Source organism: Cyprinodon tularosa, unplaced genomic scaffold (genome assembly GCF_016077235.1).
Source record: "Cyprinodon tularosa strain WSP-4 unplaced genomic scaffold, ASM1607723v1 ctg1315, whole genome shotgun sequence".
In the NCBI taxonomy this organism is placed as follows: Eukaryota; Metazoa; Chordata; class Actinopteri; order Cyprinodontiformes; family Cyprinodontidae; genus Cyprinodon; species Cyprinodon tularosa.
In genome coordinates, this window is record NW_024038132.1 from 59,673 (window position 1) to 85,373 (window position 25,701).

General features: G+C 50.4%; 1 protein-coding gene across 3 annotated transcripts in view; it reads left to right on the plus strand.

The window, feature by feature from the left end:
* The window catches only part of hivep2a (HIVEP zinc finger 2a), a 101,598-nt gene that overhangs the window by 56,650 nt on the left and 19,247 nt on the right, over positions 1-25,701 (plus strand). For all 3 annotated transcript variants that reach the window (XM_038277488.1, XM_038277489.1, XM_038277487.1), the window contains 3 exons: positions 21,767-21,808; positions 22,048-23,361; positions 23,448-25,303. In XM_038277488.1, the coding sequence (XP_038133416.1) occupies positions 22,380-23,361; positions 23,448-25,303 (2,838 nt within the window). In that variant the 5' untranslated portion in view covers positions 21,767-21,808; positions 22,048-22,379. The remainder of the gene's footprint in view (positions 1-21,766; positions 21,809-22,047; positions 23,362-23,447; positions 25,304-25,701) is intronic.

The window sequence follows — 25,701 nt, forward strand, 5'->3', positions numbered from 1 at the left end:
TGATGGATGGATGGATATCCATCCATCATGGATATCCATCCATCATGGATATCCATCCATCATGGATATCCATCCATCATGGATATCCATGATGGATGGATATCCATGATGGATGGATGGATATCCATCCATCATGGATATCCATCCATCATGGATATCCATCCATCATGGATATCCATCCATCCATGATGGATGGATGGATATCCATCCATCATGGATATCCATCCATCATGGATATCCATGATGGATGGATATCCATGATGGATGGATATCCATCATGGATATCCATCCATCATGGATATCCATGATGGATGGATATCCATCATGGATATCCATCATGGATATCCATGATGGATATCCATGATGGATATCCATCATGGATATCCATCATGGATATCCATGATGGATATCCATCATGGATATCCATGATGGATATCCATGATGGATATCCATCATGGATATCCATCATGGATATCCATGATGGATATCCATGATGGATGGATATCCATCATGGATATCCATCCATCCATCATGGATGGATGGATATCCATCCATCATGGATGGATATCCATCCATCATGGATGGATATCCATCATGGATGGATGGATATCCATGATATCCATGGATATCCATGATGGATAGATAATTGGAGCTATAGAAATTGGAGCTATAGAAATAAACTGAATAGAATGGAATTGACATCAGACAGAGGCGGCGTTCAAAGGCCTGCTGACTGACAAACCTTCAGACTGGACAAGACTGAAAAGGAGAAACTGAGGCTCAGTGGTTCTGTCTGGTTCTGCCTGGTTCTTTCTGGTTCTGCCTGGTTCTTTCTGGTTCTGTCTGTCCTGTCTGGTTCTGCCTGGTTCTTTCTGGTTCTGTCTGTCCTGTCTGGTTCTGCCTGGTTCTGTCTGGTTCTTTCTGTTCTGTCTGGTTCTTCCTGGTTCTGCCTGGTTCTTTCTGGTTCTGTCTGTTCTGCCTGGTTCTGTCTTGTTCTGCCTGGTTCTGTCTGGTTCTGCCTGGTTCTTTCTGGTTCTGCCTGGTTCTGTCTGGTTCTGCCTGGTTCTTTCTGGTTCTGCCTGGTTCTTTCTGGTTCTTCCTGGTTCTGTCTGGTTCTTCCTCGTTCTGTCTGGTTCTTCCTGGTTCTGTCTGGTTCTGTCTGGTTCTGTCTGGTTCTGCCTGGTTCTGCTTGGTTCTGCCTGGTTCTTTCTGGTTCTGCCTGAACTGATTCCCAGTCCATTCTTGGCTTTATTCTGGCGCGGTGTCAAAGCGGCTCTGGGAAGGTCGGTTCTCAGGAAGTCGGGGTTCCTGGTAGGATGAGGAAGTGATGCGAGGTTTCATCAGAGTGGTTCCTGCCAGCAGCGAGGCGGAGGAGCGAAGGAGGAAGAGTGTCATCCATCCATCAGGTGTCAGTGGGTCACCATCCGTCTCCACCCACGCCGTCTCCGAGCTCCACAGCATGTGTTTCCCATCTGGATCCGCCCTCTCCCTCGCCGCTCCGCTTCATGCTGACCTCTTTCTGTCGTCTCCGACCGCCAGATGACACAAACTCCCATCATTCCCCCCGAATCTCCCTGCTGCTCCACACCTCCACCCGCCGCCGCCCCGCTGTCTGTTGTTTGACACGTCATGATGTCATCGTCCCCATTTCCAGCTGGATGCCTCATAAATGGCGTCATCCTGCAGAGGACCGAGAGAACCTGTGAGCAGAAGTGAGGTCATCACCTTTAATCCTCCTCCTCCATGTTTGCTCGCCACTGAAATCCGCCTCCATCCCTCATGTTGCCTGGAATTCTGGAAAACATGGAGGCAGGATTGGAAACAAGCAGACTGACCTCATCCTGCTGGCAGAGCAACTTTACTGGCCTGGAGGAGAGAAGGAACCGCTTCTGGCCTCTGAGCTGGAGGTTACTGGGATCTCTGGGATCACTGGGAATAGTGGCTGGAGGAATCCTTGAACCTTCTCAGCTCGCTGTGACATCAGACAGAGGCGGCGTTCAAAGGCCCGCTGACTGACAGAAACTGAGACTCAGAGGAGATCTTTCTAACCAATTTCTCTGTCTGGTTCTTCTGTTCTGCCTGGTTCTTTCTGTCCTGCGTTCAGCGCTCGCCTGGAACATGTCAGATGAGGACAGACCAAGATCCGAACTGGTCCGTCTGTCGATCCCCTCCCATTATAAAGAGAAAGACATTCAGAAAACTGAGCAGCAGTGGAGCATCAGCCATGATGTTCTCTCTACGCGGTGGGGGGGGTGGGGGGGGGGGTGGTCGGGGGTCATTTAGGAGCATCTGTTGGATCGGGTTCTGTCCTCCGGGGGACATCGGCATCACCATGAAGGAGCGGCGTGCTGGAACCCTTTGGGCCTTTTTATATCTTTACAGCTACTCAGGCGGGAAGCCGGACGTTGGGAGGAGAACCTGAAGGCAGCATCATTCTTCTGTCGCACCCCCCCCCCCATCCTCTATCCTTCTTCCCATTCAGCTTCCTGCCCTATAAATATTTGAGCACCCCCATTAGGGAGTGAGGTAATGTTGAAATCACGGCCACGCACACAAGCATGGAGGCGTAGTAGAGCCTAATGATCCTACGGCCCCGGAGCTAACGGCCTAATTAAGAGTGAAACAGGTTTAACGAGTTTAGACTGTTCATTAAGGCAGAGAGCTGATTAATTAATGGCGGAGGGGGAGACTTGGTTAATGAGTCATGTGATTAATTAACTCCCCGCCTGACAGTGTGGTTTAAATGGGGGAAAGGTGAGGAATGATCCCGTCTTCTGGAGCGGGAGGAGAAAATGGGATTAAAGATGATGAGGAACAGAAATGAATCCTATGAGGGAACGAATGCTATGAGGGAACGAATGCTGTGAGGGAATGAATGCTGTGAGGGAACGAATGCTGTGAGGGAACGAATGCTGTGAGGGAATTGATGCTGTGAGGGAATGAATGCTGTGAGGGAATGAATGCTGTGAGGGAATGAATGCTGTGAGGGAACGAATGCTGTGAGGGAACGAATGCTGTGAGGGAACGAATGCTGTGAGGGAATGAATGCTGTGAGGGAACGAATGCTGTGAGGGAATGAATGCTGTGAGGGAACGAATGCTGTGACGGAATGAATGCTGTGAGGGAACGAATGCTGTGAGGGAATGAATGCTGTGAGGGAATGAATGCTGTGAGGGAATGAATGCTGTGAGGGAATGAATGCTATGAGGGAACGAATGCTATGAGGGAACGAATGCTATGAGGGAACGAATGCTATGAGGGAATGAATGCTGTGAGGGAATGAATGCTGTGAGGGAATGAATCCTATGAGGGAATGAATGCTGTGAGGGAATTGATGCTGTGAGGGAATGAATGCTGTGAGGGAATGAATGCTGTGAGGGAATGAATGCTGTGAGGGAATGGATGCTGTGAGGGAATGGATGCTGTGAGGGAATGAATGCTATGAGGGAATGAATGCTGTGAGGGAACGAATGCTGTGAGGGAACGAATGCTATGAGGGAATGAATGCTGTGAGGGAATGAATGCTGTGAGGGAACGAATGCTGTGAGGGAATGAATGCTATGAGGGAACGAATGCTGTGAGGGAATGAATCCTATGAGGGAACGAATGCTGTGAGGGAACGAATGCTGTGAGGGAATGAATGCTGTGAGGGAATGAATGCTGTGAATGAACGAATGCTGTGAGGGAATGAATGCTGTGAGGGAATGGATGCTGTGAGGGAATGAATGCTATGAGGGAATGAATGCTGTGAGGGAACGAATGCTGTGAGGGAACGAATGCTATGAGGGAATGAATGCTGTGAGGGAATGAATGCTGTGAGGGAATGAATGCTGTGAGGGAATGAATGCTGTGAGGGAATGAATCCTATGAGGGAATGAATGCTGTGACGGAATGGATGCTATGAGGGAATGAATGCTGTGAGGGAATGAATGCATGAATGGAGAAAAAATAAAGCTACTAGTTGTTTAAATCCTTTGATTATTTTGTGCTTCATTGGTTTAAACAGCTACGGATGTTTTCTCTCTGAACGTCCTGGTGGGGGGGAACCCTGCGGGGGGCGCTCCAGGAGGACGGGGTCAGGGGCCCTTTAGGGGCCATCCAGTGTCCAAGCAGGGGAAAGGCTGTGGTCCCATTGCCAGAGCTGCTCTCTGGTACCCGTCCTGTTCAGACTGGAGGTCTAGGTGCCGCCGAGGACCGGAGGGGGTCTGGTTCAGGGTCCAGTGGGTCTCCTCCCTGCTTTTGTGGTTGATGTGGTTCTGGTTCTGGTTCTGGAGCAGAAATAAAGGAGGCGTGTCCCCTTCAGGTTGGAGTTCAGCAGGAGCAGAGACGTCTTTATCAGATGGACGCCTCCCTCTGAGGGGTTCACGGGACGTCCCACCAGGAGGAGGAGCAGGAGGAGGAGCAGGACACCACAGAGGGACTATGATGGCCCGGAGGACCTTGAGGAGGAGTCTGAGGCTGCTGTCCTGTGAGTCCTGGACGAATCAGAAGACAACAAAGACGATGCTCTGGTCCTCAGTCTTCGTCTTCTCTTGCTCTGATCTCCGTGTCTCTGTAATCAGTTCTCGCTCCGCAGTCTTAATCTTTCAATCTTCTGGTCTGGGTCCCCGGTAGTCCTGGTCCTGGACTTCCTGCAGGACGGTTCTGGGTGTTTAAAGGATGGGGTTTGGAGCGTTGGCATCAGAATCATGAGTTATAATCGCCTTTAGGAAGCTTTATTCCCCAATAAAGGCTTGATGGGAGCGTGATCTTCCTCTGAGCTTCCTCTGATCTTCCTCTGATCTTCCTCTGAGCTTCCTCTGATTTTCCTATGATCTTCCTCTGATCTTCCTCTGAGCTTCCTCTGATCTTCCTCTGAGCTTCCTCTGATTTTCCTCTGATCTTCCTCTGATCTTCCTCTGAGCTTCCTCTGAGCTTCCTCTGATTTTCCTCTGAGCTTCCTCTGAGCTTCCTCTGATCTTCCTCTGATCTTCCTCTGATCTTCCTCTGAGCTTCCTCTGATCTTCCTCTTAGCTTCCTCTTAGCTTCCTCTGAGCTTCCTCTGATTTTCCTCTGAGCTTCCTCTGAGCTTCCTCCGAGCTTCCTCCGAGCTTCCTCCGAGCTTCCTCTGAGCTTCCTCCGAGCTTCCTCCGAGCTTCCTCCGAGCTTCCTCCGAGCTTCCTCTGAGCTTCCTCCGAGCTTCCTCCGAGCTTCCTCTGAGCTTCCTCTGAGCTTCCGGTTGGTTTTTCTGTGAAGCGGCTGCTTGTTGGAACTGAACACTTCAGCTGCTGCTATGCAAACGAAGGAAAGGATGCAAAGCAGCACCAGGTTTATAGGGAGCTCCAGCAAACAGGATGCAGGAGAATATTTCAGGAGGAAAGAATGGCCGCATCATTCTGGATGTTGATCTAGATGGAAATGATCTATAACTGAGAGAAGCAGAGCTGGTAGAGACACATCCAGGAGACAAAGGGGAGGAGGAGCAGGTGGTGCTGACAGCTCTGTTTCTATGGTTTCCTCCACCCGTCGCCCTGAGTGGGGAGTAAACGGGGGAGCGTTCAGATAACAGGCATCCATGAATGAAAAAGGTCAGTTTGATGTTTTAAAGAAACGACGTTTCCCCGATAAACCCAAAGTTCTGACCCTAATGAATCAGCAGGGTGACATTCTGTTCATTTTAGATCTAACTACATCCACCTGTGAACGTGGATGCTCTCTGCCTGCAAGGATGAACCTGTTTCTATCTCTCGTATATCTACGCTGTGCATAGATGGAATGACAGCAGCTGAAGGAATCTGTGCTAAGAAGTTCTATGCTAAGCTTTCTACAGATCTGTGTAATTTAGACCAGACTCTATATCGGAGTCTGCAGAGAGGTGGACGCCTTCCTGAGGGCCGTCGTGGTCGTCTAACTGTCTCTGCTGTCGTTTTGTGGGTGAGCAGCTAAAAGTTCGGGGTGTAAATTAGCGGAGAGATGATGTAAATCAGCAGGTGGACGTCTGCAGAGCCAACAGTGCCGCTACAGAGGAAAGAGGAAGCCAGCATCAGCTGCAGCCATGCAAATCCTGCGCCGCTCCAGAGCCAGGGCGTCTCTGTGACCTCATGCAGCCTCCGGCCGGACGGGGGGGGGGTCTGATGATGCAGAACTAAAGACATTTTTTAGAAGCGTCTTCGTTGAATGTTATCACGTTATCTGACACTGTTGGCTCCTTTTACTGCTTTTTGTTTGCATGTCATCTCTTGTATCGTGTTCTTCATGGTTCTCTGTAACCTGAAGCCCATCAGGTCTGGATTTAACGCCGGACTGGCCAACTGCTGCTGGTTTCCAGTCAGCTGCTGGTTCCCGTCCAAAACCAAAGCTGTCCGTCTGCGACGCTGGGCGGGACGCTGGAACCTCCAACCCTTCTGACGGCATCAGATCTTATTTCATCTTTCAGTCCTTCCCATGACCACCCAGCCCCCCCCTCAGTCATGGCTGCCCCTCCCTCTGCTTTGTCATCAAACTGTCCTCCAGAGGAAGGCTCATAGCGACGTGTTGACATAAACATCTGGTATCCATGGAAACCAGAGGAGGTAGGGGCGGCTCCACTGAATGAGGAAGTCAGGCCCGAGATTCCTGTGAATCAGAGGGAGAGAAAAAGGTCAGCAGGGAGAGGACATCGAGTGGCACTAAGACGGTCTACATGGCAGTCTTTATAGAGGTCTTCATGGCATTCATCATGGCGGTCTTTATGGAGGTCTTCATGGCGGTCTTTATGGGGGGTCTTCATGGCATTCATCATGGAGGTCTTCATGGCGGTCTTCATGGAGGTCTTCATGGCGGTCTTTATGGAGGTCTTCATGGCGGTCTTCATGGCGGTCTTCATGGAGGTCTTCATGGCGGTCTTTATGGAGGTCTTCATGGCGGTCTTCATGGAGGTCTTCATGGCGGTCTTCATGGAGGTCTTCATGGCGGTCTTTATGGAGGTCTTCATGGCATTCATCATGGAGGTCTTCATGGCGGTCTTCATGGAGGTCTTCATGGAGGTCTTCATGGCGGTCTTCATGGAGGTCTTCATGGCGGTCTTTATGGAGGTCTTCATGGCGGTCTTCATGGAGGTCTTCATGGCGGTCTTCATGGAGGTCTTCATGGCGGTCTTTATGGAGGTCTTCATGGCGGTCTTCATGGAGGTCTTCATGGCGGTCTTCATGGAGGTCTTCATGGCGGTCTTTATGGAGGTCTTCATGGCGGTCTTTATGGAGGTCTTCATGGCGGTCTTCATGGAGGTCTTCATGGCGGTCTTTATGGAGGTCTTCATGGCGGTCTTTATGGAGGTCTTCATGGCGGTCTTCATGGAGGTCTTCATGGCGGTCTTTATGGAGGTCTTCATGGCGGTCTTTATGGAGGTCTTCATGGCGGTCTTTATGGAGGTCTTCATGGCGGTCTTTATGGGGTCTTCATGGCAGTCATTATAGCGGTCTTCATGGCATTCATCATGGAGGTCTTCATGGCGGTCTTTATGGAGGTCTTCATGGCGGTCTTCATGGAGGTCTTCATGGCGGTCTTTATGGAGGTCTTCATGGCGGTCTTTATGGAGGTCTTCATGGCGGTCTTTATGGGGGGTCTTCATGGCATTCATCATGGAGGTCTTTATGGAGGTCTTCATGGCATTCATCATGGAGGTCTTCATGGCGGTCTTCATGGAGGTCTTTATGGAGGTCTTCATGGCGGTCTTCATGGAGGTCTTCATGGCGGTCTTTATGGAGGTCTTCATGGCGGTCTTTATGGAGGTCTTCATGGCGGTCTTTATGGAGGTCTTCATGGCGGTCTTTATGGAGGTCTTCATGGCGGTCTTTATGGGGGGTCTTCATGGCATTCATCATGGAGGTCTTTATGGAGGTCTTCATGGCATTCATCATGGAGGTCTTCATGGCGGTCTTCATGGAGGTCTTCATGGCATTCATCATGGAGGTCTTCATGGCGGTCTTCATGGAGGTCTTCATGGCGGTCTTTATGGAGGTCTTCATGGCGGTCTTCATGGAGGTCTTCATGGCGGTCTTTATGGAGGTCTTCATGGCGGTCTTCATGGAGGTCTTCATGGCGGTCTTTCTGTAGGTCTTCATGGCGGTCTTTATGGGGGTCTTCATGGCAGTCATTATAGCGGTCTTCATGGCGGTCTTTATGGGGGTCTTCATGGCGGTCTTTATGGGGTCTTCATGGCATTCATCATGGAGGTCTTCATGGCATTCATCATGGAGGTCTTCATGGCGGTCTTTCTGTAGGTCTTCATGGCGGTCTTCATGTCAGTCTTCATGTCAGTCTATAGGGGGGTTCTGATCGGTGCAGCAGCATCACACGATCATATTTTCAGCGGTTTCTGGGTGAACCGTTCCTGATCTTCTTCTCGCTCAGCCATCTGTGCTCCTGGAGGACGAGGAGGTTTTCATTCTGTGAGATGTTAGTCATCCTGCAGACACTCGGCCCCACGCCTCCTACCTACCTGCTGCTCTGCGGATGTGAGGATGGAGACGAGCTGTGCGTGGGCGCGCTGTGTGAGTAACGGGTGTTGGGACACTAGTCATTCAAGCGGCCGCCCCCGTCTTGTCAGGAATAAAGAGCAGCAGGGAGGGAGGGGGGAGACCACTTCCTCCGCTGTCCTCATCTGCTTCTCCTGAATCTGCTTGGAAAATCTCTCCAGGTTCCTGTTTGACTCTAAAGCAGAAACTTTCTGCACCGTCTGAGGCGCCGTCCATCAGAGGGAAGCAGACCTCTCTGGGGTCTGAGGCGCCGTCCATCAGAGGGAAGCAGACCTCTCTGGGGTCTGAGGCGCCGTCCATCAGAGGGAAGCAGACCTCTCTGGGGTCAGAGGCGCCGTCCATCAGAGGGAAGCAGACCTCTCTGGGGTCAGAGGCGCGTCCATCAGAAGGAAGCAGACCTCTCTGGGGTCTGAGGCGCCGTCCATCAGAAGGAAGCAGACCTCTCTGGGGTCTGAGGCGCCGTCCATCAGAGGGAAGCAGACCTCTCTGGGGTCTGAGGCGCCGTCCATCAGAGGGAAGCAGACCTCTCTGGGGTCTGAGGCGCCGTCCATCAGAGGGAAGCAGACCTCTCTGGGGTCTGAGGCGCCGTCCATCAGAGGGAAGCAGACCTCTCTGGGGTCTGAGGCGCCGTCCATCAGAAGGAAGCAGACCTCTCTGGGGTCTGAGGCGCCGTCCATCAGAGGGAAGCAGACCTCTCTGGGGTCTGAGGCGCCGTCCATCAGAGGGAAGCAGACCTCTCTGGGGTCTGAGGCGCCGTCCATCAGAGGAAGCAGACCTCTCTGGGGTCTGAGGCGCCGTCCATCAGAAGGAAGCAGACCTCTCTGGGGTCTGAGGCGCCGTCCATCAGAAGGAAGCAGACCTCTCTGGGGTCTGAGGCGCCGTCCATCAGAAGGAAGCAGACCTCTCTGGGGTCTGAGGCGCCGTCCATCAGAGGGAAGCAGACCTCTCTGGGGTCTGAGGCGCCGTCCATCAGAGGGAAGCAGACCTCTCTGGGGTCTGAGGCGCCGTCCATCAGAAGGAAGCAGACCTCTCTGGGGTCCTGTGGGGTTCAGGGCCGCAGACCGCTGCGTTCCCCGAGGAGGAACCTGATCCGGTTCTGTCTGGATCTGATCACCTTTCTGGATCCATTTCCTGCTGATAAATCCAGATTGATTTCAGACTCAGACGTTCGGATCAAACATGTTCCGGGTTTGAGGAACCAAAGTTCCTCCTGCTGGTTCAGATCCTGGATCTTAGGCTGGATTCTGGTTTATTTCCGGTTCCTGAACCAAATCCAGACGTCAGCTCTGCTGCTGCAGCTCCAGCTCTCCTCCTCTTCCAGACTTCCTGCCGCATTTTGCAAACTGTCGTGGAAAAAGTAATGAAGCTGCTTTCATGCAGACACAGACCCCCCCTCCCTGTATGGGGGGGACTCGGTAATGGTTTCAAGGCTGGCCCAGCAGCCCTGTGGAAAATATGACCACCTTCTGCTTTCCACTGGCAATTTACACCAACAGGACCCCCCCCCCCCCTCCATCTCTCGGATGAATGGAAACCTGTTGCTGTGGAAGGAGCTGTGTTGGTTTCCTGCCTGAGCAGAGCGGGGAGACGCCGCTGCTGCAGCAGTGATCATGGGGGCCTCGATCTTCCTTCGGGGCCCCTGGAACAGGAGCCAATGGTGAACAGGTTTGGATCCAAAGTCTCCAGAATGGGTTCCTGGGCTGGTTCTGCCTGACGGCTTCTACCTCGGTCAGATTTGGTCCAGGGTGGAGGCTGCTGGGGGTCGGCAGCGGGTGGAGGCTGCTGTGGGTCGGCAGTGGGTGGAGGCTGCTGTGGGCCGGCAGCGGGTGGAGGCTGCTGTGGGTCGGCAGTGGGTGGAGGCTGCTGTGGGTCGGCAGTGGGTGGAGGCTGCTGTGGGTCGGCAGCGGGTGGAGGCTGCTGTGGGTCGGCAGCGGGTGGAGGCTGCTGGGGGCCGGCAGCGGGTGGAGGCTGCTGGGGGTCGGCAGTGGGTGGAGGCTGCTGGGGGCCGGCAGCGGGTGGAGGCTGCTGTGGGCCGTCAGCGGGTGGAGGCTGCTGGGGGTCGGCAGCGGGTGGAGGCTGCTGTGGGTCGGCAGTGGGTGGAGGCTGCTGTGGGTCGGCAGTGGGTGGAGGCTGCTGGGGGGCGGCAGCGGGTGGAGGCTGCTGTGGGCCGTCAGCGGGTGGAGGCTGCTGGGGGTCGGCAGCGGGTGGAGGCTGCTGGGGGTCGGCAGCGGGTGGAGGCTGCTGTGGGTCGGCAGCGGGTGGAGGCTGCTGTGGGCCGTCAGCGGGTGGAGGCTGCTGGGGGTCGGCAGCGGGTGGAGGCTGCTGTGGTCCGGCAGCGGGTAGAGGCTGCTGGGGGTCGGCAGCGGGTAGAGGCTGCTGGGGGCCGGCAGCGGGTGGAGGCTGCTGGGGGTCGGCAGCGGGTAGAGGCTGCTGGGGGCCGGCAGCGGGTGGAGGCTGCTGGGGGTCGGCAGCGGGTGGAGGCTGCTGGGGGCCGTCAGCGGGTGGAGGCTGCTGTGGTCCGGCAGCGGGTAGAGGCTGCTGGGGGCCGGCAGCGGGTAGAGGCTGCTGGGGGCCGTCAGCGGGTGGAGGCTGCTGGGGGCCGTCAGCGGGTGGAGGCTGCTGTGGTCCGGCAGCGGGTAGAGGCTGCTGGGGGCCGGCAGCGGGTGGAGGCTGCTGGGGGCCGGCAGCGGGTGGAGGCTGCTGGGGGTCGGCAGCGGGTGGAGGCTGCTGGGGGTCGGCAGCGGGTGGAGGCTGCTGGGGGCCGGCAGCGGGTGGAGGCTGCTGGGGGTCGGCAGCGGGTGGAGGCTGCTGGGGGTCGGCAGCGGGTGGAGGCTGCTGGGGGCCGGCAGCGGGTGGAGGCTGCTGGGGGCCGGCAGCGGGTGGAGGCTGCTGGGGGTCGGCAGCGGGTGGAGGCTGCTGGGGGCCGGCAGCGGGTGGAGGCTGCTGGGGGTCGGCAGCGGGTGGAGGCTGCTGGGGGTCGGCAGCGGGTGGAGGCTGCTGGGGGTCGGCAGCGGGTGGAGGCTGCTGGGGGCCGGCAGCGGGTGGAGGACGGATCCGTCCCTCCTACCTGATGCTGTTTGAAATGTTTGTTGACAGAAGAAACTGTTATTTTTTACGATTTCACCATCAAAAACATCAGCATGGTGGTGAAGGGGTGGTGATACGGGCTCGCTGAGCTCCACATGGATTTATCAAAGATTAATTCCCCCAAAGGCTGATTGCTAAAGAGAACAGAGTGTTATTAGAACATACTGGAAAGTTTGGTGGAAGGAAAAACTCTGTTAAAAAAGCAGAATATTGTGTTTTTTATCCATCAGCTTAAACCATCTATGAATGAGATCAATATTAAACCGAAGTTTGGCTTTTGAAATAAACGGACAAATAGATTTTTCAACAAGTTTTCCAAAACTTTTCTAAATCTGAGAATTTCAGCTCAGATCAGTTTCTTGGTCCAACTAGAATAAAATCGTTTGTTTTCCTCCTGCTGAAAACCAGGATTGAAATATAGTTATTGATCATTGAAATATGGTGAAAAATATTAATCAGATGAATCAGTTATTGAAATATTATTAGTGAAATATAATTTATTGATCAATTAATCATTTAAGTCGTAGGGAAGCGGCTGTTCTAATCGTTGCGTTTCTAAATTCTCCCAGTGGTGCCCGACTTTACACGAGTGAATAAAGTGAATGTGATTGGTCGATTATCAAGGGGGCGGGATTGCTGTGGTGGAAGGTTAACAAGCAGCTTTGGTTGTGGCCGGTTTGTCGGAAGCATCTTGCTAACCAGTTAGCATCTTAGTGCTAGCAGGTTCCCAATGGGAAATTCCATTGGGACCAAGTAGCACTAAATTGGTGACTTAGAAACGACGCTGTCAAGGAACGCTATGGACAGCGGAAACATGCAAGAGGAGGAGAGTTTAGTGTCGGAGGTCGTGGATGAGTCTCCTCCGTCATCCATTTTTTATTTAGAGGAGGAAAGCGGGGACGAAGATGTTGTGGAAGAGTGGCAGTTGAACTCAGAACCATTCTAAGCTCTATGTCCTGACCACTAGGCCGGCGTCATTAAGGAACCTTCTGCTGTCAGATTATTGGTTGATCTTAATCTGCAGGATTATCCAGCGATGTTTGTCTGCAGCCGTAGATGGAAGGAAGAGGAACGGTTCAGACTGGTTTCATCAGAACACCTGGAGTCTCAGCAGTTAAACTGGTTCCTCTGAAGGATTGAAGCTGAGCTCTCAGACCGAGGCGTGAAGGTTTAGACGTTCTTCCGTCACACGGAGATAAATTTGGAGTTTTTTCCGTTGTGCAGCAGCAGCAGTGAAACTCTGGTACCCCAAAAACTTCCTGCTCCCACTCAGCCTCTTCCTGTCTGCTACCCTCCCACTCGTCGCTGCGCTCTCAGCTGCGGGTTGATGGTGCGCCGCCGAGGCTGGAGATGCCGCCGGCGCTCAGATCTCTGCACCTTCAGCAGCTTCATGCTTCAGAGCAGGTTCTCCTCTGGAAGCCCGGTCCAAACGAGTCCAAGTGGCTCCGCAGACTGGGGGATGAGTGTCAGTGGCCATCAGCCTCTAACGTCCTCTCCTTGGTGGCTCCTCCAGCTGGTTCTGGGGAACCTTCCTGGACCAAAGGGGTCCGTCTGGATCGGATCAGTAGAACCAGGAGGTTCTGTTAGGTTCTGATCCAGAGGAACCTCTGCAGGTTCTAATCCTCCTGATTCAGGAAGGCTGCACGGTCAGACGGACCTCTGAGCCCAGAGAACCAGAACCTTCTGGAAGAGTTCTGGTGGCGCCAGGTGGGCTTACCTGGACAGAAGGTCACATGCTGAACATCCCATCTAGGTCCTCTGGCCGACCCAAAGCCTTTTCTGCTCCTTCATGGATTCTAACTTCTTCTGGTTCCTGGTTTTCAGTCCAGGAACCTTCTGGGTTCTCTGAGCTGGATCGGGTCCAAAGTTCTGTTTTTAATCTCTAGAGTTTAAAACCAGGTCCTCAACCGGGCCCTCAGCCAGGTCCCAAACCAGGTCCTCAACCAGGTCCGTCTCCTGCTCTGTAGGAAGCCGCTCATCAGTAGCTGTTGTTTAGTTTCCTTTTATTTATTTCCCACTTCCTCCCTTTGAATCCTTCCCTCCTGTCCTTGCTCTCCTTCCCTTTGCTTTTCCTTCCTCTTTGCCCTTTATTTCCCTCTTGGGAGCATCAGATACCAGCAGGAATCTCCCTGGTCAGAACCTTAGCTTTGCATTCCTGCAGCAGACATTGTGATGCCAGTGCTTCCACTCTAAACATGTTCCCTGTTGGTTTTGTGGAAGAGGAATTCCAAGTATTCCTGTTGGTGTGCGACACCCTTGAAGGCCAACTCTAGAGTTTAAAACGGTTCGGAGAAGGAATCTTCTCTTCCTGACCAAACATCCCCATGAAACCAACTAACCTATAAAATCACTTTGGTTTTTATTTCTATTTCCAAACTCAGCCTTCATGCAAACTATTTTAGAGCTTTGCTTATTTCTGCTTCCATAGAGCAGGAGGTATTTAGGTGCAGCAGCGGACCGAGCGACTCGTCCGTGACTAGGAAGGAAAAGCGTCTGTGGAAGCGGCAGAGAGACGTTTTCACCCACAGGAGCAGAAAATGAAGCAGAATTAGAGCTGTGCTGAATTCTGCTTTATTTTCTAACGCAGAAACCTGCTGCCCCCAAACAGACTGTAAACCTTTGATTCCTTGGTTTGAACGGAGGTTTGTCTGCTGGAAGCGACGACCTCTGGTTCAGGTTCTGGTTCTGGATCCAGTTCTGGCCCAGATGGGCTCAGATCGGAACCAGAGTGACTCTGAAACGCTGAGGAGCGAAGCAGCAGACGGAGAACTTCCCGACGTTCCCAGCCGGTCCTTCTTCCCAGAGCTTCTGTGTGGCTGCAGCTCTTACAGGTGTGTGTGTCAGAGTGGAGCAGCGGCGCCGTGTCCGCTGCCCTGACTCGCCCCGACTCGCCCCGACTCGCCCCGACTCGTCTCTCTGGAGGAACAAAGCGCTTCATCGCTGAATGGAAACCATCAGCAACAGGTCTGAATAATTCAGCAGCCGTCTGAGCAGAACGCCTGAGAAACAGGAGCCACGAGTCTGATGGAGGAGCGCCTGCTCATTCCTGGACAGGTCCTGAACCAGGTCCTCAACCAGGTCCTCAACCAGGTCCTCAACCAGGTCCTGAACCAGGTCCCAAACCAGGTCCTCAACCAGGTCCCAAACCAGGTTCTCAACCAGGTCCTAAACCAGGTCCTCAACCGGGCCCTCAGCCAGGTCCTCAACCAGGTCCCAAACCAGGTTCTCAACCAGGTCCTAAACCAGGTCCTCAACCGGGCCCTCAGCCAGGTCCTCAGCCAGGTCCTCAACCGGGCCCTCAGCCAGGTCCTCAGCCAGGTCCCAAACCAGGTCCTCAACCAGGTCCTCAACCAGGTCCTCAACCGGGCCCTCAGCCAGGTCCTCAGCCAGGTCCTCAGCCAGGTCCCAAACCAGGTCCTCAACCGGGCCCTCAGCCAGGTCCTCAACCAGGTCCCAAACCAGGTTCTCAACCAGGTCCTAAACCAGGTCCTCAACCGGGCCCTCAGCCAGGTCCTCAGCCAGGTCCCAAACCAGGTCCTCAACCAGGTCCTCAACCAGGTCCTCAACCGGGCCCTCAGCCAGGTCCTCAGCCAGGTCCCAAACCAGGTCCTCAACCAGGTCCTCAACCAGGTCCTCAACCGGGCCCTCAGCCAGGTCCTCAGCCAGGTCCCAAACCAGGTCCTCAACCAGGTCCTCAACCAGGTCCTCAACCGGGCCCTCAGCCAGGTCCTCTGCCAGGTCCTCAGCTAGGTCCTGAACCAGGTCCTGAACCAGGTCCTGAATCAGGTCCTCAACCAGGTCCCAAACCAGGTCCTCAACCAGGTCCTAAACCAGGTCCTTAACCAGGTCCTGAATCAGGTCCTCAACCAGGTCCTCAGCCAGGTCCCAAACCAGGTCCTCAACTGCCTATAATCCATCATCCATCCATCATCCATCCATCCATCCATCCATCCATCCATCCATCCATCATCCATCCATCCATCCATCCATCCATCCCTCCATCCATCCATCCATCCATCCATCATCCATCCATCCATCCATCCATAATGATGTCATGCTTCCCTCTGTGATGTCATCAGGAAGCTTGGTTTGAATGTTCCGTTATGCAGACGACTCTCTGCTCTATGTTGATGTTTCTCATTAGAAGCAGATTAAATCTAAACTTTTCACTGAATTCCTTTTCAATCGTTTCTGCACTGGTTGCTGTTTTATCTGCTGTCTGAATGATTCGTTTCCTCGGTGATGATTAAGTTTATCTGAACATTAACTTGAATGAAGTTTTTGACATGAAAACATCAATCATGGGAATAATCTTTATTGGAAAAGGTTTTTGTAAAAACGGGTTTTCTCTTGTATCATTGCTCACTCTGTATAAATGTTATTTAAATATGTAAATTAATGAGGAGATAAAACATTAGATTTAGTTCTAAATGAATTTCTGATGGAGTTTCTATCTGCAGAGTTTATCTCGCCGTTTTTTTTTGGCCTGACCAGCTGAATATTTGGTGTTTCCGTCTCGAACGTCTCCTGCTCTGTAGGAAGCCGCTCATCAGTAGCTGTTGTTTAGTTTCCTTTTATTTATTTCCCACTTCCTCCCTTTGAATCCTTCCCTCCTGTCCTTGCTCTCCATCCCTTTGCTTTTCCTTCCTCTTTGCCCTTTATTTCCCTCTTGGGAGCATCAGATACCAGCAGGAATCTCCCTGGTCAGAACCTTAGCTTTGCATTCCTGCAGCATTGTGATGCCAGTGCTTCCACTCTAAACATGTTCCCTGTTGGTTTTGTGGAAGAGGAATTCCAAGTATTCCTGTTGGTGTGCGACACCCTTGAAGGCCAACTCTAGAATACCCAGACGCACAAACAGAGAGCAGACGGCGGCCGGCATCATCTGGCCTGACTGGCTCATTGACTGAAGCAGCCTTGCAGCTCAGGGATTATTCACAAGTGTCTGTAAGAGACACCAGCTGATAGCGAGACACGGATGCTCTGCACTGATCCGTTATCACCAGAGTGTCGTTTCGGTGCAGCTGGATAGAAATGAAGTGGAAGCGTCGGAGCTTCTGGAGCCCTGAGGACCCGGCCGCCTCCCACTCCCTCCTCTGCACACACAGCCCCTTTGTTCTGGCTGCGCAGCCAATGTGCCCACACAGCGCTCACACCTCCAGGCTCAGGGCATTTACCAGGGTACTTGTACATACCTGCTGAATGTTGTGTTGAACAAAACGGACCTGCTGACAGTCGGATGAACTCGTCTCTCCGATGGAAACAAAAAGACTTGCTTCCCTGGAAAATGCAGGTTTTTGTGGTGTTGGTTAGGTTGGTGGTGCCTTTAGTTCAAATCTGAACCAGGAAGTCAGAGTGACATCATCTGACAGGTCATTGGACTGTGAATGGGGTCAATATTACAACCAATTCAATTCTATTCAGTTTATTTCTATAGCTCCAATTCACATCATGTCATCTCAGGTCACTTTATAGATCCAGTTCAACCAGATCATCCAGTCAGATTGATACAAAGTTTTCTATCTAAGGAAAACCAGCTGATTGCATCGACTCATTGACTCTTCAGCAATCCCTCACACTAAGCATGCTTGTAGCGACAGTGGAGAGGAAAAACTCCCTTTGAACAGGAAGAAACCATAACAACAGTAAAAACTCGGACTCGTTTATGACTCAGATGTCATTATTTTGGATGCCGTCTTGCTTTGCACAGCTTTAACAAACATTGTGGTACCGGTACTGGTACTGGTACTGGTACTGGTACTGGTACCGGTACTGCTACGCTAGTGACATCACGGTTTTTCATGGCTCAACTAATGCTAAATATTTTCAGATTGAGATCCAAATTGTTTCCAAAGTTGCATTCTTATAAAACTAAGTTGACTTGATGCATTTGTCTTCTTCATTCATTCCGTGGTTTTATCAGGAACAGTAAATTAAGATAGAACTAGAATGGGATTTTATTAGAGGCAAACAGAAAAGCTTCAAATGGTTTGTTTGTCTGGAGCCTCCTGCTTGGTTCACATACGTGAAAACATCTGCGTCCAAAGTGAATAAAATGTTGAAATTATTAAATAAAATGCTGCTATCAGCTGTGATTATCCAGTAAAATCAGGCAGCTTGGTGTAAAGCAGCTCTGGGATGTTTCTGTGTTTATGAAAGCAGAGCTGATTCCTGCTGCCCTCACTGTTAAATAACTCTGGTTATTTAAAGCATGCAGATAAATGGAAGCCTCAATATTTTTATCTGAGAGGAAGAGTCTTTTATTGATCTGCCAACAACTGGAGCATCTCCTCATGCCCTTTGCCAGCCTACACATGCACGTCCCACGCCGCTACACAAACACGTAGCCTACAGCCAGCAGCCGTGTCTCTTCCTACGCCAGGAACTGGGCCAGGCTCAGCGTAAGAAGAAAGCTTTATGTAAACCATTCACTACACACTCCTACTCGCTCTGCAGTCTGTAACCATTCAGGAGTTTTATTATGAAACCAGTCACATAACATTAAAACATGATTCAATCTCTAAAAATACTCAATTAAAGACCTTAAAGTTGAATCTCTTACAAGAAGAAGAGAAACATGCCCACTTCCACTCCCCGGCCACTCTCACCCACAGGAAGTGAGCACCTTCCTGCAGGATCTGGAGGGGTACAGCATCTCCATCCCTACCTGTCTGCACAGAAAGGGTCCTTTTTTAGTTCAGTTTATTCGTATAGCAACGATTCACAACACATCATCTACAGAGACAATACCTTTCTGCTATGATGAGCTCTAAAGCCAGACTGAAACTCTTCAAAAAGTTCATTATGGTGGAAGTGATCGCACACTTGTTTGGCAACAACTTAGATCAGAAAGGAAGATTGGATATAGGTCTATAATTGACCAAGTCATCTGGGTCAAGAGACGCTTTCTTAAGCAGAGGTTTAATTCCAGCAACCTTAAAAGCTTTAGGTACATATCCCTGTAACAGAGATAGATTAATCACATCTAGAATGGAGGAGGAGATCAAAGGGAATACCTCCTTAAATAACCTTGTTAAAGGGAATACCTCCTTAAATAATCTGGTTAAAGGGAATACCTCCTTAAATAACCTGGTTAAAGGGAATACCTCCTTAAATAACCTGGTTGGAACTGGATCTAACATCCAAGTTGAAGGCTTAGATGAAGACAATAGTTTTAGTAACTTTAAAAGTTCAACTGAATCGAATCAGTTTAAACCCGGTTCAGATTCTACGGCTACCTGGATTAGGATTAAAGTAATCCTGAAGGTTATTAGAAAGTGGTCAGAGAGGACAGGGTTGTGAGGAAATACTGTTATTTCTTCACATTCTATGCCGTATGTCAGCACAAGATCCAAAGTATGAAGATGAGAATGTGTGGGACTATTCACATTTTGAACAAAGCCAATAGTGTCTAAGATAGCATTAAAGGCTGCTCTTAAGCTATCGCCTTCAATGTCAGCATGGATGTTAAAATCTCCCACTATGATGACCCTGTCAGTATTTAATACCAAATCAGAAAGGAACTCTGAAAACTCATCTAAACATTTAGAGTAAGGACCTGGTGGACGATACAAAGTTACAAAAAGAAGAGGTTTTCTGCTTTGAAATTTGGATCAGGGAAATTAAGGGTTAAATGATCAAAGAGTTGTAGGTATTAATTGTTTTGGGAGTAATCAGTAAGTCAGACTCGAAGATTGTTGCTACTCCTCCTCCTCGCCCAGAACTTCTGGGGATGTGAAAATTTAAATAGCTTGAAGGAGTTGCCTCATTTATGCTCACATAATCCTCTTGCTGCAGCCAGGTTTCTGTAAGGCAAAACAAGTCAATGTGATTATCACAAGATGATGGTTGGATGGATGGATGGATGGATGGATGGATGGATGGATGGATGGATGGATGGATGGATGGATGGATGGATGGATGGATGGATGGATGGAAGGATGATGGTTGGATGGATGGATGGATGGTTGGATGGTTGGATGGATGGATGGATGGATGGATGGATGGATGGATGGATGGATGGATGATGGTTGGATGGTTGGATGATGGATGGATGGATGGATGGATGGATGGATGGATGGATGGATGGATGGTTGGATGGTTGGATGGATGATGGATGGATGGATGGATGGATGGATGGATGGATGGATGGATGGTTGGATGGATGGATGGATGATGGTTGGATGGATGGATGGTTGGATGGATGGATGGATGGATGGATGGATGGATGGATGGATGGATGGAAGGATGATGGTTGGATGGATGGATGATGGATGGATGGATGGATGGATGGATGGATGGATGGATGGATGGATGGATGGATGGATGATGGATGGATGGATGGATGGATGGATGGATGGATGGAAGGATGATGGTTGGATGGATGGATGGTTGGATGGTTGGATGATGGATGGATGGATGGATGGATGGAAGGATGATGGTTGGATGGATGGATGATGGATGGATGGATGGATGGTTGGATGATGGATGGATGGATGGTTGGATGGATGGATGGATGGATGGATGGATGGATGGATGATGGATGGATGGATGGATGGATGGATGGAAGGATGATGGTTGGATGGATGGATGGTTGGATGGTTGGATGATGGATGGATGGATGGATGGATGGATGGATGGATGGATGGATGGATGGATGGTTGGATGGATGGATGATGGATGGATGGATGGATGGATGGATGGATGGATGGATGGATGGATGGATGGTTGGATGATGGATGGATGGATGGATGGATGGAAGGATGATGGTTGGATGGATGGATGATGGATGGATGGATGGTTGGATGGTTGGATGATGGATGGATGGATGGATGGATGGAAGGATGATGGTTGGATGGATGGATGATGGATGGATGGATGGATGGATGGATGATGGATGGATGGATGGATGGATGGATGGATGGATGGATGGTTGGATTATGGATGGATGGATGATGGTTGGATGGATGGATGGATGATGGTTGGATGTTTTCCCTCTCCATGCTCTATTGAAGGATGTCGGCCGGTGTTTCTATCGCTGCCATCCTGTCAGATGCTTCCCTGTTTCTTCTCCCTGGAATCCTTCATCCAGAATTCCAGCTCTGATAACAGGACCTTCATCTGATCGTAGACTTGAAGTACCTAGAAGTTGCAGGGCGGTAGTACAGAGTTTGATGCGGTCCATGTTCAGCAGAGGAAATGTATTCACCAAACGGAGGATTTAGTTTTTGGGTTCAGCACCACATTCCTGCAACATGAACGCCATGGAAAGCTGGAAAACATGATCCAGTGAGCCAGTGTCTCTGGTATGTGTTTGTTTGAACGGGGAGCACATCTAAAAGTGCAACGTTGCCCAAATTTAACGTTCCTGCTGCTAATAATAAAGTATGTTTTCTCAGGTGCTATTTATAGATTACACTTTGGGCCCCAAGACACACACACACCCACACACACGTCACAGAGTCCTCCTTACGAGCAGCGGGGGGGGGTGTTGCAATGCTAGTGTTTGGGAGGTTTTTAAAACCCTCAGCTGAGGAAATGCAAAGCAAATCTGCAGCTTCAGCAGGGATGTTTACGTGTGCTCTGCAGTTTGTTCTTCCTCTGCTGTCAGGTGTTGCTGCGGTTAAGAAACGTTAAACAGCGGAAACACACACATACACACCGTCTGCTGCAGCCTTGCTGCAAAGCCTGCGCGCTCGCTTTCTACTTCTTCGCCTCTTTCTGTTTGTCTGCACTCTGTTTGCTTTTCGATCTGCTTCCATTGAGCCGCGACTCTCTGAGAGGAAGGAAAAGGTGCGAGCGCTGATGGCTGCTCTTCAGCTTGGCCTTTTCAGCCGCCTACACACATTATGACACTTGAACGTCACTTCCATAACTCTATTTATAAGCTTTTGTGTCTTTTTAGGAACAGCGTGGGTTTGCTTTTCACCGGTGACTCACCGAGTGAAAGATGGAGGGAGGGAGGAGGGAGGGAAAAGGCAAAAACTGCAGATGGGTTCCTGTGTTAGGAACCAATCAAGCAGTGAGGAATGTTTATTTCTGTACATCAGACATGCAGCTCGTAATCCGCAGAGTATAACTGATTATGTCACAGTGATAAAGCTGCTTATGAGGGGAAAGGAAGGTCACTTCTGTAGCCTTTTCAGTTACTAATAAGCCATTTTCTGTGTCTTGTTGTGTTGCAGGGATCTTCCTGAGACCATTGAGAACCTTTTGAAACTACAGAGGTATTCTGAAAGAATAACTTTTAAATTAAATCTCCGATTTAATCTTCAGATGTACACCATAGCCTTGATGTATTACAGCTTTAAGCAATAATTGCTAAATCAACATGCCTTTGATATAAATGAATATTAACCATGTATACTATACAGGGGCCTTTAAAAGAATTTGAATATGATAAAAATTTTAATTATTTCAGAAATTTGACTAAGAACATAAAGACTGTTTCTTCTGTTCTTCTCAGATCACTAAAGATTCTTCTGCGATCAGGAATGAAAGACGATGCACAACAAAGTTGATGACATTGAAAAGACGATATGCATCTCTGATGCTGAGTACTAAAACTCCCCCTTCAACCGCGCCTCTTGATTCCCGTTTTCAGTCGGACTCGCCACTAAGTCTTGCTCAGAGATGGAGGCACAATCTTCCTTTGTTTGAACCTGTTAGCAGCCTCCTAAGGTTCAGTTAACATGCGAGGGTACTTTCAGACCTTTTAGACCCTTCGGTACCTTCTCTCTTAACTAACCCACCGTCCCCTTTTCCCTCTCTTACTAAAACCAGAGGAGGTTAATAAAAATGGAGGCTCGTGAAGCAGCTGCCTCTGGGCACAAAGGCCTGATCAAGGAAACAGTGAAGGAGAAGGCACCTCTTGAAAGAAAGTGGGCATCTGAGCCTACTGCAAACACCAAGCACAGCACGTTTGCTGATCCAGAGGTTAGACATCGAGAGGGTTTTCCCTGTGGTGCAACAGGAGTTTCAGCTCCCCATCAAAAGTATGGAATACCAGGCAATTCTGCAAAGCTGCTATCTGGATCATCTGCAGTTGGGGCAATAGGAGGTCCACCATCCCAAGACCCCCAGGGACCTTTTGCACAAGGCTTTCAAAGAGAATATTTCCATTTTGCCCAGCCCTATCCTCAGCATCCCCAAACTGAACGTTTTGTCTCAGGAGCTAAACCACAGCCCGGTCTAGAGCCTCATGCCTGGCCGTTTGTTGGCCAGTTACCCTCGGATGACTTGTACCCTGTAGAGCACCCAGGCCATACTCACCCACACGGAGCAAGGAGGTTTCCCAGGCAAAAATCTCCCAGTTTACCGAGCTCATTTGGACAGTACTCCCGCTCAGGCTCTGAGCCCGGGGAGGAGGGCTACGGCAAAAAAGAGCAGAAGCAAAAAAAGCCAGGGAAGTACCTTTGTCCCTACTGCAATCGGGCCTGCGCCAAACCCAGTGTCCTGAAGAAACACATCCGCTCACATACTGGAGAGAGGCCATATCCTTGCATACCCTGTGGCTTTTCCTTTAAAACCAAAAGCAACCTTTACAAGCATCGCAAGTCTCACGCTCATGCCATTAAAGCTGGACTGGTGCCATTTTCTGAACCGACAGTGGCCCCTATTGGGGACGTGGATCAGGCATCCCCAGCTGGTGACGCAGAGGTGCCCTCGGATGGAGAACAGAGTACAGACACAGATGAGGAAGGGGTTGAGGCCTCCACAATGCTGACAGACAAAGACAGTCCCATCCCGCAGATCTCCTTTGAGGATGACAAAAATGCAGGTGAGTTTTCAGCAACAAACCAAGTTCTGAAAAGAAAAAGAATCAAATAATAATCCCCTGTGTTTCTGTGGTTTTTGTCTTTATAGGTAGTACAGAACCAGCCTATGCAGACTCAGCTGAGGAGCTCCCCATCGGATCAATGAAAGTGCCTATCCTTATTATTCCCAAGTCTGGGGGAGTCCCTCCAGCTGGGATGGATTGTCATCCATTTCATGATGTAAAAGGCTCTCATCGCTTGTTGGGATCACAGGCAGGTGGAAGAGCACGTTCACTAGATGACTGCCCCAATGCCAAACAGCGCTTGCACCGGTTGTTTGATAAGGAAGGCCAGAACTCAGATCCAGGCATGTCCCAGTCACTAAACCTCCTCAGTCCCCATAGCAAAGGCAGCACAGACTCAGGCTATTTTTCACCTTTTGACAGTGCTGAGCTGCAAATAGGCACTCCAAATACTAATGTCAAGACATACGAAGAGATTATGTTTGGTCGGACTTGGTACAATAGACCAAACTCCAGGTCGAGACAGTCAATCACATTGAATTTAGCAGGGGCGGACCCCACCATCCTGGCAAAGCAGCCGGGGACTATTACAGACATGGGGAAGATAGTGGAGGACCCAGGTTCCTTTCCAAGAAACCTTGCAGTCTGTGGAGAACCCAAGCATTATCCAACTGGACCCTGCCAAAGCAGTACAGGGCTTTTGGAGCTACCATCAGAGTCTGGAACTCTAATTCGGAGTAACTCGATGCCAACTCCATCTCCTCCCAACCCGAGCGCTCCTCAGGGGATTCGAGGTAGTGTCTCCTTTGATAACATGGTGGCACCAGATGATGTATTCTACCCCCTTCATCCCAGACTCAAACGGCAGGGTGCGTTTGAACAATCAGGTAATGAAGCCCACATAGGAGAGGCTGAGGGCTATGGACACATGGCCAAAAACCTTGTCTCCTCTTTGGGTATGAAAATAAGTGAGCGTAGCCCAGGAGTCCCAGAGAACATTCCCTATAGCCAATATGGTACTAAGGTCAACACGTCCGAAACACGAAAACGACGGAAAGAGAAGAGCGTTGGGGATGATGAGGACAGTCCTGGGAACTGTGACAGTAGCTGTAGTGGTTCCGTTGAGATCGTGGGCGACTATGAGTTTAAACAGAGCAGTCTGGATGGATCCAGAGCCACACCGATAGGCAAAGGCTCGCTTTACAGTGCTCATAGCCAGTCTGACAGCTTTGATACATGCGCTAGCATGTGCTCTGAGGACATCGCATTAGTTCCCGACTTGGAATCCAGGAAAGCAACCCGCGGTTCAGTTATCCAACATACTGGCATAATATCCCGTCCCAATTCCTTTGAGAAGTCAGAGTCCTTTGAGCAGACAGGATACCAGTCCACAGATAGAGTTCCATCTAGTCAATACTCAGAGCAGTCTGATACTGAGATCTTTGAAGATGCTCTGAGCCCTGAATCTGCTCTTCTGAAGACTAACAGCATGGAGCAGCAAAGTTCCTGTGAGCTAGCTGCCCTTTCATCTTCTTCAGCCACAGCCTCACCTGGCCAACCATATCCCAACTCACACAGACTGGTAAGGCAACCTAACATCCAAGTCCCTGAGATCAGGGTAACAGAGGAGCCAGACAAGCCAGAGAAGGATACTGAACCTGCATCCGCCAAGGAACCTGAGAGGCAGCAGCAGATGGAGGAGTTCCAGCTGCCACAGAGGAGTGACACCCTGTCTCAGATGCCTACAGAAAAGCTGCCCCCCAAGAAGAAAAGGCTGCGCCTTGCAGACATGGAGCACTCGTCCGGGGAGTCGAGCTTTGAGTCAACCTGCACCAGCCTTTCCCGAAGTCCCAGTCAGGAGAGTAATCTATCCCACTCGTCGTCTCTCTCCATGTCCTTTGACAGAGATGAAGGTCCCAAGTCTGTCTCACCAACTAAACAGGTACCTGGTGTTACTAGACTCATACGTTCCAGCAGATGCATAATAACCAGATTTATTTGTTGAACACAATTCATTTAGTGGAGACTTTGGAAAAGATTTAAAGTGGATGTTATTAGTTTTAAAATGTTAAATCTTAGTTATTCTATTAGCATTAGCAATAGCACTCATTATGCTCAGACTCAGAGACTGTATGAGACTGTCTTCATGATTCATAGAGATATGAAGTTTGGGATCATTAGGATAGATATGCCTTTTGGTTCTAGAATATAGATATTGAATTAGAAAGAAATGAAGCCTTGGGGGGACCCCACATAAAATATACAGAGTCCCAGTTAGCCAAGCAGGTTTGAACCAGTTTGAACGCCGTCAATCGTTCAACGGTATGTGATCAGATGGAC